We start from the raw sequence: 16,727 nt of genomic DNA on the forward strand, positions 1-16,727 counted from the left end.
ACTTTTAAAAATATGTTTATACTTTCTACTCTACGGATTTTCCAATTCGCAATTGTACACGGTTAGATTGATTACAGTTGGACCGTACTCTAAGAAACCGGGCTTCTTATAAGTAGAGACCATATTCATTTGTACATTTCTAAGGTCGATTAAAATATCTTTTGTGATTTTATTGTAAATATGGCTATTCTAACTATAATTATTGTATGTTCTACTACATAACAAGAATAGATTAGTTAACATTTCAATATCATTTTTAGTTGAGAATATATACGCGGATATAAACGGTTCTCAACCTTGGGTCATTTTTCATTTCTAACCATAATATAACATATATAGTTGATTGAGTCACTACAATCTTGCGCTGTGGAGCTTTTGACTGTATAACAATTATACGCGCCATAACAAATGTACTAAGCCTAATTCCATATGAATCTCATGTTTTTTATGTAGAAGATAGGAACATAATTTCTTAGATACTATCTCTGGTTATTTACCGACTTAACGGTTTAGGCAGGAGCCCCACTTCATGAAGAAAAAAAAACTACGGTCACTAGTTTTAATTTTGCTTCTCTGTATTGTTTTTTGTTTTTTCTTTATTCGGTCACTCTTTTCATCTATCATCAAAATAAATTAATTATTCAAAAGTTACTTGATTACACAATATGAGAATATAATGTTTATAAAATAATACTAAGTTTACTTGATTATCATACTATTCATTTGAGTATTCAAACATCAAATCATTGTTATGTGTATGCGAGAGATTTCGAAAAGGACGACTATGGTGATATGAGTTGGATTAACATAATCAAAACACTCGAACAAAGGAACATCGTTGTTCATTCATATTGCCGGGTTGAATGAACCGGGCATATTTATGGTTATTGTACATTAATATTGACAATCATAATTAGGGGCGAGCCCAAAGGTGACTCGAGCTGACCCTTAAATTACAAAATGTTCCTCATATTATACCTATATATTTATTAAATCCACTCAATATTTATTAATTATTTCACTAAAAAATCAAATTAATGCAAAAGAGCTCTAATTATTATTAATTAATCCACCCAAAATTCAATATTATGCAAAAAAAGCCCCTTTTTTCTTCTTCTTTTTTTTCCTATTTTTTTTTTTATTTTGTCACAAAAATGTCCTAATTTTTTTCCCGGGGCGCTGCTCCCGTACCTCAAAAATTTAAGCCCACCCTGTATCACATTCCTGGACTCGTCACTGATCATAATCTTCGTATTGGCTAAAAAAAATAGGATTGAATTTTTTGAAATTTGGTAACAAACATCTATGTTGTAAAATAAACAAATGCGAATGATATTTTTGTAAAATAAACAAACGATAAACTTTTATCATAACTAAACATAAGCGTGTCTATTTTATTAATAAACCAAAACAAGAATCTGTCTACATATATCAAATTCCAAACCAACACAAATACCAGAAACAATTTAACAACACTATATATACTTATGATCCATTTGCATCAAAAAAAAATCCCAAAACTCCCTCAAGATACGAAAAATTGGAAACACCATGCACTAAAAATTTAACCAAATCCAATCAAGATAGAATCACAGACACTAACTAATTACAACATAATCAGCATTAATTCGAAAAAGAAAAAATGATCTTAACTTGCAATAATGCCATTAAATCTGACCATAGGCCCTTTCTGCTTCAGCAATATCTTCAACTGAGCCTTTTGACACTCCAATTTACTCCCCAAATGCTTACTACTTCTGCATCCAATTGCTCTTACCACTTTCGGAAACTCAACAAACCCTTTGATCCCCCTTCTGATATGAGGATTCTCAGCTTCCGCATCGCCCTTTCTCCGCCGCATCACCGCCGCCACTGTCGAGTCTACATTCGAAACCGGCGGCAGTTTCTCGCCGAGAACAAACCTCAACCTCTGTCCAAAAGACGACGTCTGATGAATCATCCGATCATTATTACTACTAAACTTTTCTTCTTCTCTCTTGGAACTATTCGTCGCGTTAGTTTCCAATTCTCGAAACTTCTCTTCCAACAAGAACTTCGCCTCCGCGAGTTTCATCTGCACGCGCTCTTCCCTGATGACCTCAGCCGTACGTAGCATTTTCCTCTCTTCCTCCATTTCCTTCTTCATCCTAAAAAACTCTGCTTTATGAGCCGAGATTTCCTTAGCGAGCTCTTCGCAGACTCTTTCGATCGCTTCTCTCCCTTTTCTCTCCTCAGAGATCTCTCTCGCCAGCTTTTTGTTCAACAACTCCATTTTCTTACGTGCTTTGCGTTCGCATTCGAGCTCGGCTTTCAGTTGGTTGACACGCGATCCGCGGGTCGGATCCATGTCGGACTCCAACACAGCGGCGGGCTTGACGAAGGTTAGGTCGAAGAACGAGGCGGCGATTTTACGGGCGGGTATAGGGAGGTGTAGCCTGTGAATGATTTTATGATCGGTAGTAGAATAATCTTGAAGTAGCTGATGATTAGTATTAGTATTAATATTAATATTATTTAGAATTGGTTTATGATGAGTAGTAGTGAAGAATGGATTCTCATACAATTTCCATGTGGGAGAAGTTAAGGTGGTAACATTGGGAATGTTGAGAGTGTTGTTATTAGGGGAAGTTTCTTGGCTTCTGATCTTCATCATCACCATCATCATCTCTTCCATTCAAGCTTGCTTTCTTGATTATATTGTGATACGGTCTTTATTTATTTTTTAGGTACTAAATATTATGATTGTTTTTCTTTTGCTTTTGCCTTTGTGTTTTGTAAAGGGGGGTAGGCCCCTAATTGAAAGTCCATTTGATGAAAAAAAAAAAAAAGATTTTGGTGATAAGAAATGGGGGAAAATTAAAGTTAGATAAATCACATGCATGATTCCACCTCTGCTTTGGAATTTAATGGAAGGTGGGTAATGGTCAATTCACTTCTTTGATTGGTCAACATCTAATTTCCTCTCCCAATCCATTTTTTTTTCTTGTACAAATAAATATAAAGTCATATATGTGAATAGAGTAAATAAATTTTGCTCTCGTGCAATAGTTCAGTACGACTAATGTAAAGTGTAAAACAGTCATTTTTCCTTACGGGTAGCTGAACTCGACCTAGAAAGTTGTTGCAAGAAAGATCGAAATCTCAGATCGTTAAATATTGTGTTGTCTTCGTGGAATTAAATTTATAAATATTCCAAACAAATTGTATATAATGTTCACCAATCTTACATGTTTACTTAATAAACATACATTTTATAATTTGTAATTTTAAGCTCTAATGATTATATATAGATATAGCATTTATTTTATTAATTGTGTTAATTAAAATTTGTAAAAACATATATTAATTGTGTAATATCTTATGCAAATATCCAAATAAAAAAATCGGGAGCATTCCCCCTAACCCCCTTAAAAAAGATCCAGCCCGACCCCCAATCGAAAAATCCTGGTCCCGAACCGGTTGTCTTTACTGTATCAACTAGGTCATACTTGCGGCCAAATGCAACAAGTGTGTTATTTATTCTAGTTAGTTTGTGCTTGTATATATATATATATATGTGTGTGTATGTATTGCGGATGGTGTAAGCTTGGCTGGTATTAGTTGGCATCTTGTTTTTGCAATGCATATATGCAAAATAATTTGCTGGCTGAAAAGAAAGATAACCTATAAAATGTGACCATATTCGTCAAAGAAGATGTTCTGGACCCTTTTATTTTTTTTTTATTTTTTTTAATTTAAATAGGATAATGATATACGCAGGCCAAATTAAACATTCATGCACTTTTTTACCATGATTTTTTACCTTTTTACCATAACTATTTACCTTTTGTACTATTCCTACCCAATTAAAAAAAAAAAAAAAAAATTAAATTGTTGTGCTCGTGCAAAAACATGCGAGCATTTCAACAGTGCTCATCTGATTTCACACGAGCACTGTTGAAATGCTCGCATGTTTTTGCACGAGCATCTTATAATTCAAAAAAAAAAATTATATAAAAAAAAAAAAAACAAAATTAATCTGCTCGTGTAAAAACACACGAGTGGTTGCAAAGTGCTCGTGTGATTTCACACGAGCACTTTGCAACCACTCGTGTGTTTTTACACGAGCAATTAAAAAAAAAACACGAGCAATTAAAAAAAAAAAACACGAGCACTTTGCTCGTGTAAAAACACACGAGTGGTTGCAAACTGCTCGTGTGATTTCACACGAGCACTTTGCAACCACTCGTGTGTTTTTACACGAGCAATTAAAAAAAAATTAATAATAAAAAGGCCTACTCGTGTGGATTTACACGAGCACAGTGGATGCGCTCGTGTAAATTCACACGAGCAGGCCAACGTGTGATTTTTTTCGTGTTTTTTTTTCGGATTCGTAATCTACATAACAAGAGGATCGTAAAAACCGAAAAATTTCCTCCGATCTGTTGACGATTTGCACGGGCTTTGCGAAAGAAAATCGAAAGGTTGAGAGAGTTTTTGAGTTTTTTTACTTTTTGTTTTATGAAGAATGGTAAAAAATGTGCCTGAATGTTTAATTTTGGCCTGCACAAATCATTTCAGATAAAGATTTATGAATTTACATGGAATGGTACTTGAATTGGAACAAGTGGGGTTACTACTACCTATTTTAGGGGTGTTTTTTAACTTTCACATGGCTGTGCAATTTTAGTGAAAGAGAGATGAATTTAATTACTTCATGTTATAAAGTTTCACATGCTTGCTTTTATTGTTTCCGGATTTGTAGAGGTGCAGTCAAACATATTGGTTAAATGCGTCTCATCACGTGGTCCCACTTAGCGGTAGATTCTTATTAAGAATTTAAGAGACAAATTAAAAAATAAAAAATAAAAAAAATCAAAATGTCAAAATATTTACTGTCAAACATAAATATAAATATATAATATAATTAGTACTCACTTGTACTATGTGATTATTTATCCAATACAACCATATAATCACATTCTTTTTGTCAAACATGATCCTATTATAATACCGAAATTAGAGCACATGTCTCGTTGGTCGCTAGATCGAGCTTCTCATACATGCTTAGTTTAGTACGGTTTACGTCTCTTGTATAATTTGCAAATTATTATACGAGAGTGTAGGATTAACCAGTGCACCTATAACGTTGATCGCGAGTTCCTTCGTTGCCAAAGAAAAAAGATTGAAAATATTTTCTAGAATTTGAATGCATATTTCTTTCATCACTTGTATTTTCTCTCCTTTAGTTTAATTCTTTTTATTTATTTATTATTTATTTTTGTAGGTGCTACTAAAAGGCTCCATCCTCACTTATCCAGCTGAAAGTGGTCTATCCAATGTATCTAATGATTGCTGCAATTTTCCCACATGGATGGTTTCCTCTCTGTCCCTTTTGGGGACCCTTTCATTAGTTAGCTTCACTCAAGAAATCCTTTACTTCAACATTGGGATTTTTAGAGCATGTGATTAAGATTAATTTATTTAAGTTAGCATGTTTTAAGAATAATTTTGAGAATCATACAAAGATTTCTGATGCCAAAGTGCAAATCACAATCTTGGTCATTATCCCTCGTGCATCTCTAATTTATAGGACCACTCTTAAAGTTGAATACTTAATTTTTTTCTCTCTCTTTGCATATATGTTTAATTAATAAATGAACTTACCAATCTCAGAAGATTCGGTTTCGGTTTCGGTTTCGGTTCCTTCACAGACCAAATACGCATTTGCAACTCTAGCATCTACGAACTTACTCTCACTTAAAAAAAAAACAGATATTTTATCTTTTTATTTCGTAGTAAAACTCTTGTTACACCTTTTGCTATGGAACAAAATTATTGTAAATTTACATTCAAAAAAACGGTTTAAATTAAGATTCTAAACTACAACACCCAATCGGGAAAAAAACATGATCATTTTCCTATTAGTGTGATAGTGTCTACTATTTACTAAATAAAATAGGGGTTATTAGTCGGAATTATGGAGTCGGGGACAGTGCCCTGAATTTTATTCCCTCCAAAATAGTATACACATAAAAATACAGATATATAAAAGCTTCGAAATTAAAAATTATCATTTAAAGTTTTAAGAGGATTTTAAGAAGATTTAAAGATAAATTTGGTAATAATGGTTAATAAATTAAAAATGCTAGTACAAAATGTGTATGTTGTTAACAATTAGGAACAATAGTACAATTAATTGGAAGTCGGAACACCGCACCACCTAGCAACTGCTAAAGAAGCTCTTTAGCATTTAAACCACAGACCATATACATTGAATTAGTATATATATAACCTTATATCATATTTTGATAGATATAAAAATAGTTTTTTTTTTTAAATCAAGGGTGTGGACTCGCACACCTTGACCACATCTGCATCCGCCACTGTTTAGGTCGTATTTGGTTGGGGAGATTAGCCATAATTAACTAAATAATTGAATTTTGTTAGATGTTTACTATCCTCAATAACTTACCGGATCGATCCGCATATTATGTTATCATGGCTTATCTTGCATTTTAAGCATGTTTTTTGTTGGACCTTCCAAGGTCCAACAAAATAATTGGTTTTATTAGATTATTTAGTCTTATCTTGGCTAATCTTATCTTGGCAACCAAACGGGACATTAGTCTACTTCATTTGCTCTATTAGTGAAACCCTCTTAATTATTTATTTAATATTTTTATTTAACAAACTAATAACCAATATACCTTATTTGCCCTAACATGCCATATTTTTAAGATTCGTGATTACGTGAAACATATTTCTCTTCTCCGTCTTTCTTGTATTTCCACCACTCGACATTCTTTATTTCTCCATTTTTTCCATTGCTGCCGCGATTCCACCTCCACCCGCTGCCGCACTCCACTGCCACCGCCGATGCAGCCGCCAAACTACCCGTTCTCTTAATCTCTACTTCTCTATGTCTACTCTCTTTCCCCATCGACGTTTCTACCTCCACCATGGTAGAAGTTAGACGGTCTTTGCCCCCAAGGCGGCACTAGAATTTTCAAGTGGCTACCCAACTTCCACTCCTCCATTCCACCTTTCCCCTGTCGCCGCCATCTTCCCCTTTGACACGTGTGATTTAGTGTTTTCTACATTTCTAACTACCAATAAGATATAATTGATATTCTTCAAATATGTAACTCCTTTTTAAGTTCTTTAATTTTAACACATTTACCAATTCTTTAATATTTTCACCAATTTTCTCTTTAAATTTCTACATATTTTGCATCTATACTATTAAAAGAAAAGTTTGGGCGCGCAGTTTGGAATAAAGATAGTGAGTTAGCCATTAGGGGAGGCTCGGTGGTCCTTTGTGGTCCGACCTATATGGTCATCTGTTCGAGAGGAGTACTGTTAAGGTACAAACCAAGTTCGAAATCAATTTAATATGGAAAATGCCAGTGGTTTATCGAGTGTGGATAATAACTCTATTGGTATGATACTATTTGGGAATATCTTTGAGCAAAAAATAATTGGGCTTTGCCCAAATTGGGCAATAACATACTAATGTGACATGGGTTAACTCGGATAGATTTATGGTTCAAACCCAAAGTAAACTCGTTGGATCCATATAAATTGAGTAAAGAGGTAATATGGATTCATATCCACTTTTTAAGAAAGAATAAGTAAATATGAATCCATTCAACAGCCCTTTTGCATTAATTTCAGCATAAAAACTGTAACAAACAAAATTTCATAGTATCATATAAATGTGAGGGTAAAAAGGTAACTGCACAACATAAATTAATTGTGTTAAAGATTTGCCATTTTGTCGCATTTTGTAGGTATATGCGACGCTGATGATAGTACAGGGGTGCAATTTATATTTAACCCTTCAAAAAGTTCAAACACATTATATTTAAGGCAAAACCCTGAGATAAGCCTAAATTACGAAAAAACCTCTCTTTTTTTGATAATTATAACTACCCTTCAACTATGTATTGTCTTATGAAAAAACCCCTCTTTCAGTAGGTAAATTTGACAAGGGTAGATGTGTGAGATAATACATAGTTGAGGAGAGAGGTTGTAATCAACCAAATATGATGGCGTTTTCGTAATTTGAGCAAATCTCAAGGGGCGACCGTAATTTGTGCTCATATTTATATGATAAGCAACACTTTATAAAATGCAAATGGAAGCCAACATACATAGTCCCATTTATAATGATCAAACAGAAAAGTTTTAATTACAAACTAAATCTTTATAGCCAAGAATTATATTTTCAAAAACGCAGCTTCAAATCCTCATTCAGCTTTTACAAGTAAAATGTAGCATTAAAAAAAAAGGCTCAAAGCGAAATTATCCAGTGTTTCAAGAACGATATACTCTTGAAAGAATATCGAGTAATTATCGGACCGCCTTAAATTTGTACATTTATATGTATCTATATATATATGCAACGACCAAAAGAATTCAATTACAGTGCACAGGTTCAGTTTTCCATTAATTTCATCAGCTCATGGTTGCAATTTAGGACATAAACTGGAATTAGGATTCGCTACCGGGCCTGCAAAATATCACAAGATTTAGAAAAAAAAATAAAAAAAAAATCAGCAAATAATTGTAAACATGCATATATACATATGAAAATGAAAATGAAGAGACATACAAAAAACAGGGAGACAAGGTTGTTTGGATGCAGGGTCATCCTCAAACCGCACTGGAACTTGTCCGTACGCCATTTCACAACTCATATCTTCAAAATCTGGAAATAATAAAAAAAAAAAAAAAAAAAAAAAAAAAAAAACCTTAATGACCGAGAAAAGACTAAATGCATGCGTTAATCGAGTTTACTTAATTTAATTAACATACTTGGGGTCATGGTTAATGGAAGGCCAAACTCATTGGTGAAAAAATCTTGTGTTGGTATTTTGCACATGTTGACACACATTCCTACACAGCCACTGTTTTCCAGATACCTATATGATCATCGAACGCGGAAAAAAAAACAATTAGCATTTAGAAATAGTAAATTAGAAGCTAAGAAGAAACGAAAATAAGTACATTTGTGTGAATTTCATATACATGTACATAGAAAAATCTTGTGACGAAATATGTATATATATATACCTGCATTTCTTTATAAGAACACCACTTCGTTGCTTCACTCCGTTTACTTCAATCTCCACAACCTACTGAATGCTCATATTTCAGGTATAGACACAACACACCACAAGTAAAAAAAGTTTCATATAGAACTTCGGAATTACTACACTACAATAAATAATCCGTTTAGTGACAAAACATTAAGGTTCGTATATTGAGTGTAACGAGAGTTAAGTTTAAGGTAGGATTTCTAAGCTTCGAAGAGTTTGGCAAAATTACAATGAAGACATGGTTATTAATTATCTTTCTTTGTTTCAAAATAAGTGACGTGTATTTGCACAAAATATTAAGAAAATTAAAGTAACTAAACGTGGCGAAATTGTAGTCCCTCTGTTCCATATATAATATCTGTCACTTTTAAGAATTTTTGTTGTTGCATATTATCTGTTAAACCTCTATAAATTAATACAGTTGGGACTAGCAAAATTCTATTAATTATTTAGCGAATTATTAAGTTATCAAACTAAAAATTTAGTACGTTTTTACCGATTTGGGACCAAAAGAACAAATAATTGAAGATCATGTTAATAAATACCAAAATGTTTAGTTACAAGTAAAAGATAGTGAAATTATAAGTAGAGAGTATGTAAATAAATGTACCTCAGAAGGGCCAACTAACCAGTGGAAGAAAGGTACTGTTAGTGCCGCATTGAACTCTGCTGCCCACCTTGTCGGTGGAAACAATTTTCTGAACTGCACAACAAAACACATCTTATATCAGATACTCTTCCACTTCTGAATATATGTCTATATTTTTATTTTTTTTGGGACTAGATTGCAAAGCATTCAAAAAAAAAAAAAAAACTAGATTACAAAGATAATATTTGTACAACAATAGTAACTTTACCTAATTAACCAATAAGCTGGTTTGCCCGAGAGGTTAAGGGGGAAGACTTAAGATCTTCTGCACATAAGTGCGCATGGGTTCGAACCCCATAGCCAGCATTAAGAATAAAATTATTTATTATAATTTTCTTTTTCTTTATTTTTCCCTTCATTTTCGTTATAAAATTTAAATAACAAATTACTATCACCCCTGAAGCAGTTCCAAATTACGAAAAACCCCATTATATCTAGATAATTACAATCACTTCCTTCAACTATGTATTGTCTTACAAAAACCCCCTTCATTCAGTAGGTAAATTTAAACGTAAGGGTCAACGTCTTCGACAATACATAGTTGAATTATCCAAATATGATGGAAATTATTTTTCGTAGTTTTGACCATATAAAATAATTAATATTTACTTCCTTAATTATAATCAACGAGACTTATTAAGAGTTGCATTATTTAATTTTTAATAGGAACCCATAACCCCTAACTCTAATTATAATCAGCGCGCGACTTATTAAGAGTTGCATGATTTAATTTATTACCTGAGCAGGGGCACCAGGAGGAAGCATGGAGATAAGAACTTCACGCACAACTTGCTGCTGCTGCAAACGAGTCCTTCCTTGCATGACTCTCTTAGACACTTCAACAAACGCCTCGTAATCATAATCCAACCATCCCTTCTTCTTCCCAACATCTTCTCCTCCGCCTCTCGCGAATTTCTCCATCTTCCTGGCGAAAAGTGTCATGAACGCCTTCTCGAATATCCCGTCCTTGTACTTCGTCTTCTGCCCCATCGGCGCCGGCACTCCCGACTCCTCCGCTATCCCACATCTGACTCCGCCGCCGATGCCAATGCTGCTGTTCTGATAGTAATTTCTCTGGATGCTGGCTGCTGAGTGGAAGTTGATTGCTTGGAAGCTTAGAACCACCATTATTAATTAGTATGAATTATTATGAAATAATAGGGGATTTGATGAAGCTTTTGTCGGCCCTTTTTGTATGGTAGATTGTTTTTTGGGGTGCATTTTGAAATAGGCGTGCGTGTGGTGGGTGTTTGTGTTTCCTTTTTGGTTTTTCTTATCGGAACGAAAGAATGGTGACCACGCGCGTGCCCCATCGTCACTAAGGAAGCTTATTAGCCTCTAATTACAGTCTCATTTTTTTTTGGGAAATTTACAGTTTTCACCCCTTCAGTTTTTTTCAATTTCACATTTAGTCCCCCATATTCAAGAAAAAAATACATTTGATCCATCATGTTTCAATAATTTGACATTTTTTGTCATTTCCATCAATTTAATCGTAATTTTCTAAGCTACGGTAGTGATGGAAACACGCTTGGTTCCGTTAGTTTTAACAGAATATTGACGGAAATGACTAAACGTATTGAATTTTTGAAACGTGAGCGACAAAATGTATTTTTTTATGAACATGGGGACCAAATGTGAAATTGAACAAAACTTGAGCTGAAAACTGTATTTTTCTATTAATACTATTTTTTCTTATGAATATCCTTAAACCGGTTCTGTACATAATGACGCACACTCATGTGCATGTGTGTTAGTGGATAGTTATCACCCTAAACTTGTGATTAATCATTTGACAAAAGGAATTACTGGATATATTTACACTATTAATAAAAGCATGTGTATAAGTGAAACAAATGTTCAAACTTTTTTAAATTTTTATCTAGCTTTAAAAATGATATATTTATAATCTACCATGAATTAATAACACCACATATCCATAATTATATACCTCCCGTAATATTTCTCCAATAATCCGAAAACTGATCTAGAAAATTGTAAGCTATGCATAGGCCACGTCTCCTTTAAAATGCATCACTCATGCACAACACCTGTAGTTACAATGACAATCTGTTTTCAATTGATTTTAAAAAAAAAATACCTAAAAAGAAAACATACTTCGAGTCCGGTAGGAAATCGAGAATGAAAAAATCTTCGATAAAAGATTTCAAAAATCGTAATGACAAAAAACTCGAACAAAATGAAAAGCATTCTAAAAGGACTCGATACGATTCAAACATTCCATTTTGTTATCTACCGATTCTAGACAATAATATTAATTATTATAAATATATACTTCTAGAAGAAATGGATTTAAAATTATTTTAAAAAAAATCAAATTTAATCCAGATATATAGTGGAAGGAAAAAAAAATCCGAAGTTTGAAATTTTCCGACGGAGGAATCCAGAATTTTAGGACCGAAAAAGGCGAAACAGAGTACAGTGAAAATAAATCAAAAGTATTAACCAAAAAGCTATGCAGAACAAACTCAAACTAAAAGCATTCCGAGTTACTGCATATTCACGATTTATTTCATATTTCCCAGCATCACAAACGAACTTAGGTTAATAACCACACATGCTTCCCATATCTTACCGTGGCTGTTCGAACGCAGTAGTCAGTACTGATTAAAGCCGTTTGACGAAACTAAAGCCTAAAAACAGACAAAAAGAAAAGAATTACAACATCTCACAAAGACAAAAAAACGTAAAGCCCAGCATTTCTATTCAGCAGCTTCCACTTGCTTCGGTGCCTCAGCTTCGTTCTTCAACTTCTCCAATGCCGACACACGTCCTTCCAGAGACTCGTAGAGGCTATTAACCTATATTATTCATAAATTAAAAAAAAAAAAAAAAAAAAAGGGAAACCGTGTTAATAATGGGATCATCTCAAATCATTATTCCAACTATTAAATAGCTATCGCATTTTTAAGACCTCAAATCGGCTGTGACGAATCGTACTTGTTCTACAGTTTCACGAAATTCAATAAATATAAGGACTTAAATGGAACTTGACAGCATAAGAATGTCATAAAACATGCCTTCAGTCTATAGACAGATTTATGGAACCAACTACGTTTGGTTAGTTTTTATTCGTTTAGAGAAATGAATGTGTTTTGAGAGAATGAATTCAGTAATGTTTGTTTGTATTTCTATACGGGACAATTCGTAATCCAGCTGTCGAGTGTGAGTAAGGAAAAGATGATATAACAAATTTTCAGATCGTATACTCGGTACCTAATAGGTGCAAACTAAAGTGAAGGACTCTAAATACCTTATGATACATCGGAAATTGTTACTAGTGATTTTACCTAACGAGCAAATAAGAAATACGAGACGTAATAAAACACAAAGATAGGAAGAAAACTAATTCAATACACCGAGAGAAAACTGAAAAAAAAAATTGATACGACATTCGGTGAAAACAAATTTGCAGGCAAAACCGCTCTTGATCTATTAACCTATTGCAGCTCTTCAGAGAGATGCAACTTTGGTCGATTAATACAGAATTTCGATGTACGGTTAATTATCTATCGCCCGAATGTGACGCAAAAATCATACTAACCAAATCTAATTCAGTGTATTGTATGTAAAACACTGTTCATAATCCATCTTCCATTGATTTAGCTGAATATGTTAATATCTTTATCTTAAATTCTGTACTCTGTATCAATATCTTGAACATTTTTTTCTTAATTTTCATCCATTTGATGATGTCGATCGACTATCGACTACAGATTCAAAACCAATTTACGATAAATTTCAGACTGGGTAATTTACACACAACTTCAAACTCACCAACAATTTTCATTTCTAAGCATTAATCCAGTTAAAAAAAAACAAAATCGAAATTCCTTTCAGAAAAAAATACCTGTTGAGAGATAGCGTGGTGGGCAGTCTTGTAATCCTTCTGGAGAAAATAGAGACCGCCGGCGGATGCTACGGCGGCGCCGGTGAAGAACGACGCCAATCTTACTCGCAGCACGTAACCCATAGCTCTTCCACCCTTCGATTTCAGAAAAAAACACAAAACCCTAAATCAGTCGATTTGATCAATTTTCGCCCTTCCTTCTCGATTTGTTTCTTTTGGGGAAGAAAGAAAAGTTTCGATTTGCAAAGGAAGAAGTGAGACGTTTGGGCCTCAGTGAGGCCCGTCAGTTCTTCAGTGGGCCTGTATTCAGTTTACGGGCTTTAATTTCAATTTTGTAAATAATATTTAAATTATTAAATTACAAATTTTAAATATTTTTAATTAATTAAATTAGTCTAATGACTCTAATGGATCTATCCATTTGGGATATGGTAATGCATTTCACTACTTGATATTTTTCTATAGTATCTTAAGGCCCTAGAGACCATTTGTTTTTATTTTCGGAGTATGAAAAGCTGTCAATACTCACCACGAGCGGAGCCCATCGCAGCATCTTACGGCTCGACTCCTAATTTTGGCTGACATATCTATTTTATTAAAAAAACATCAAAAGTATTTCATATTTACCGAATAACCTATTTTGTTTACAGAATTAAACTTCTACAACATTTGTAATTTTTTTTTTGAATCCAAGTGTCTACAAGTGTTTAATAAAGGGTATCAACGAGTCGAACTCGACCTTAGCCCGGTAGATTTTTCAAGCTCAAGCGAGTTTGTCGAATTCGAGCTCTAGCTAAGCTCATCTTTGTTTGTTTTTTTCTTTCCTTTAGTTGTTTTTAATTATTTTTATATTATTAATTTCTTTTTATATATTACTTAGGTTACAAAACAAAAACTTACAAAATAAATGATTTTTTTTTATTAAATTTGTATGCGGACTTATTATTGTATATTATTTATATTTATAATAAAAATAAAAGTTAATAAGTTCATGAACCGGCTAGCGAACTCATGGAAACTGATAACCGGCTCGTGATTGAGCTCGTGAACTCGAGTTCGAGAATTTATCGAAGGGCACCAGACATATTTACACCACTTACGATGGTTGACAGAGGATGTATTTTTTAAATTTTTTTTTTTTTTCCTATTATCATAACGCGGTATGCATTTATGCAAGAATCCCAAGAAGAATAAGTGAGGGGCAGTTGACTTTATGTGACCAATATTTCTATGTTGGCCGTTTGACTTTTGAAGTACTCATTATCATTATCGAACTACCAGCTACCTCCTCCCTCTGCAACATTCTTTATTATTTTGGCCCTCGAGATTAAGGGTAATAAAAAAGTCAACCGCTTGTGCAATGCTATACAATGTGCTATGTCTGTCTATATGTGATCAATATTTTCTAAAATAAAAATTGGATCGAAAAAAAAAATCATATTCATCTCAATTACAAATAAAACAATCGGAAAAAAAAATCAGAACTTACATAATTTGGAGTGAAATATAATTTTTCCAATTGAATGAAATCGAAGAAAGTTTGTTCGATTCCAACTTAATGGATTGAGGATTTATCCACCTCTTGTTATCAAACTCCTTAATATTTTATTTTCACAATGTTTAATTAATATACATGTATAATTTTGAGCTATGTGCACATGATCCTCTAAAAAGTAGTTTACTTGGAAAATAAATTATGTTTATTAAGAAAAAGAATTTTTTGAAAGTACGAGAGGATTATGTAATTATGTTAAAATACGGAGAACATGTGCTATATTGAAAATATAAGGGTCATATTCAGAAAATTCAAATCATTGGGGAGATAAGTGTTATTTACCCTAAAGTTATGCTTCTCCTTAGAGATTGGCAGCTAGGGAAGCATTAATGGCTAATATGCCGACAACTAATAACGCTCTTGTTATTATTTTTTTTCTTCTACATGTAATGAGTTGTTCTCAGTATATATTAGTTTAATTCTACTTTGTACTCTTAAAATTAGCATTTTGACACTTTACATCTTTGAAAAGAACTAATGGCACTTTGTACCCTCGAAACACAATAAATCATTCACAATACACCATGAATTGAATATTTCAAACTTAATGAGGGTAATTTTATTTCTTTTCGGTTTTTTATTTCTATGGTGTAAAATAACAAATTAAATTGTTATTTTTTCTACTTCCAACATGCGGGAGAAAAATACATTTTCTTACTAAACAAATAAACTTTTCAAACTAATTATTCTAGATCGGTGAATCTTTTATTGTAATTAGTGAAAATAATTTGTATATATCTTTAAAAAAACCCAAATAACTTGATAACTGTTGTAAATAGTATGGAATGTGTGGTTTCCTAACATAACCACTTGATGGTTTTCAACCTCCCACTAGTGTAAACTTCCCACACCTTAGTCCCATGATGTGTGCAGGAAATAACTTCCATGGAACTTCCATTTGTAACTCCTCCTTGTAACTTCCGGTGGCTTACACCTATATTAATGAGAAAAACTCCCTCCCCATGGATACCCACAATTTTCTCTCTACGGATTCTTGTTCTTTGCATTCTCTCATTCGCTCTCCATTATCGTTATTATGTTCTTATGTATTTCCACAAACACAAACCAAAGAGCTAGATAAATAGGCCATTTTACAACACGTTATCAGCACGAAATGCTCGTTGTGATTGTGGAAAGACAATCGTTCGTGGGACTAGGATACTTGAAGAATTTGTGATTCAGGTGCTCGTGAAAAATGAACCATTTTTGGCACGTGGATGCTTGAAGAACTTGTGATTCGAGTTCGTTCGTGAAATGGTAATCTTGTTCGATGAATACAATATATTCTTCAACATTTGGGTTTAAGCGTTTCAAGTAAGCCGTAATCCCTTGCAATTTCGATTTCAGAAGAGATGCACTAGATCTATTTAATGGCATTAAATGCATGAAGTACATATTTATCTTCAAGTCATTACTTCATCTATACTGTGGATAATTTCAAAATATGATGTGATTCGTAATTATTGGAAGCATGCTTAATTATGTTACAGTATGGTATAAATATCACAATGATTGTTTTTGGTATGTGGTGTAGCAAATTATTTTATCATTTGCATTCATTCCGGATTC

At 33.2% G+C, this 16,727-nt stretch overlaps 3 protein-coding genes and 1 non-coding gene across 4 annotated transcripts; 1 reads left to right on the forward strand and 3 right to left on the reverse strand.

Moving 5' to 3' along the window:
- Positions 1 to 1,362: 1,362 nt before the first annotated feature.
- Positions 1,363 to 2,835, reverse strand: BLT (branchless trichome). Its single transcript, XM_088818655.1, has one exon. It carries the CDS (start codon positions 2,672 to 2,674, stop codon positions 1,649 to 1,651), a length of 1,026 nt encoding a protein of 341 aa, XP_088674781.1. The 5' UTR covers positions 2,675 to 2,835; the 3' UTR covers positions 1,363 to 1,648.
- A 5,451-nt stretch (positions 2,836 to 8,286) lies between these two features.
- Positions 8,287 to 11,033, reverse strand: LOC105970654 (beta-carotene isomerase D27). The gene is made up of 6 exons (XM_012995489.2): positions 10,471 to 11,033; positions 9,694 to 9,786; positions 9,058 to 9,119; positions 8,800 to 8,906; positions 8,597 to 8,692; positions 8,287 to 8,494 (listed from the first exon to the last, which is right to left on the reverse strand). The coding sequence occupies exons 1-6, from the start codon at positions 10,858 to 10,860 to the stop codon at positions 8,445 to 8,447; spliced, it is 798 nt and encodes a 265-aa protein (XP_012850943.2). The 5' UTR covers positions 10,861 to 11,033; the 3' UTR covers positions 8,287 to 8,444.
- Positions 9,956 to 10,038, forward strand: TRNAL-UAA (transfer RNA leucine (anticodon UAA)). The gene has a single exon. It is a non-coding gene; the product is annotated as a tRNA-Leu (tRNA).
- A 1,137-nt stretch (positions 11,034 to 12,170) lies between the features above and the next one.
- Positions 12,171 to 13,827, reverse strand: LOC105970651 (ABC transporter A family protein). Its single transcript, XM_012995485.2, has 2 exons — positions 13,604 to 13,827; positions 12,171 to 12,554 (listed from the first exon to the last, which is right to left on the reverse strand). The coding sequence occupies exons 1-2, from the start codon at positions 13,724 to 13,726 to the stop codon at positions 12,456 to 12,458; spliced, it is 222 nt and encodes a 73-aa protein (XP_012850939.1). The 5' UTR covers positions 13,727 to 13,827; the 3' UTR covers positions 12,171 to 12,455.
- Between the last annotated feature and the right edge of the window lie 2,900 nt (positions 13,828 to 16,727).

Source organism: Erythranthe guttata, chromosome 5, assembly GCF_056151865.1.
Source record: "Erythranthe guttata isolate IM_541 chromosome 5, IM_541, whole genome shotgun sequence".
In the NCBI taxonomy this organism is placed as follows: Eukaryota; Viridiplantae; Streptophyta; class Magnoliopsida; order Lamiales; family Phrymaceae; genus Erythranthe; species Erythranthe guttata.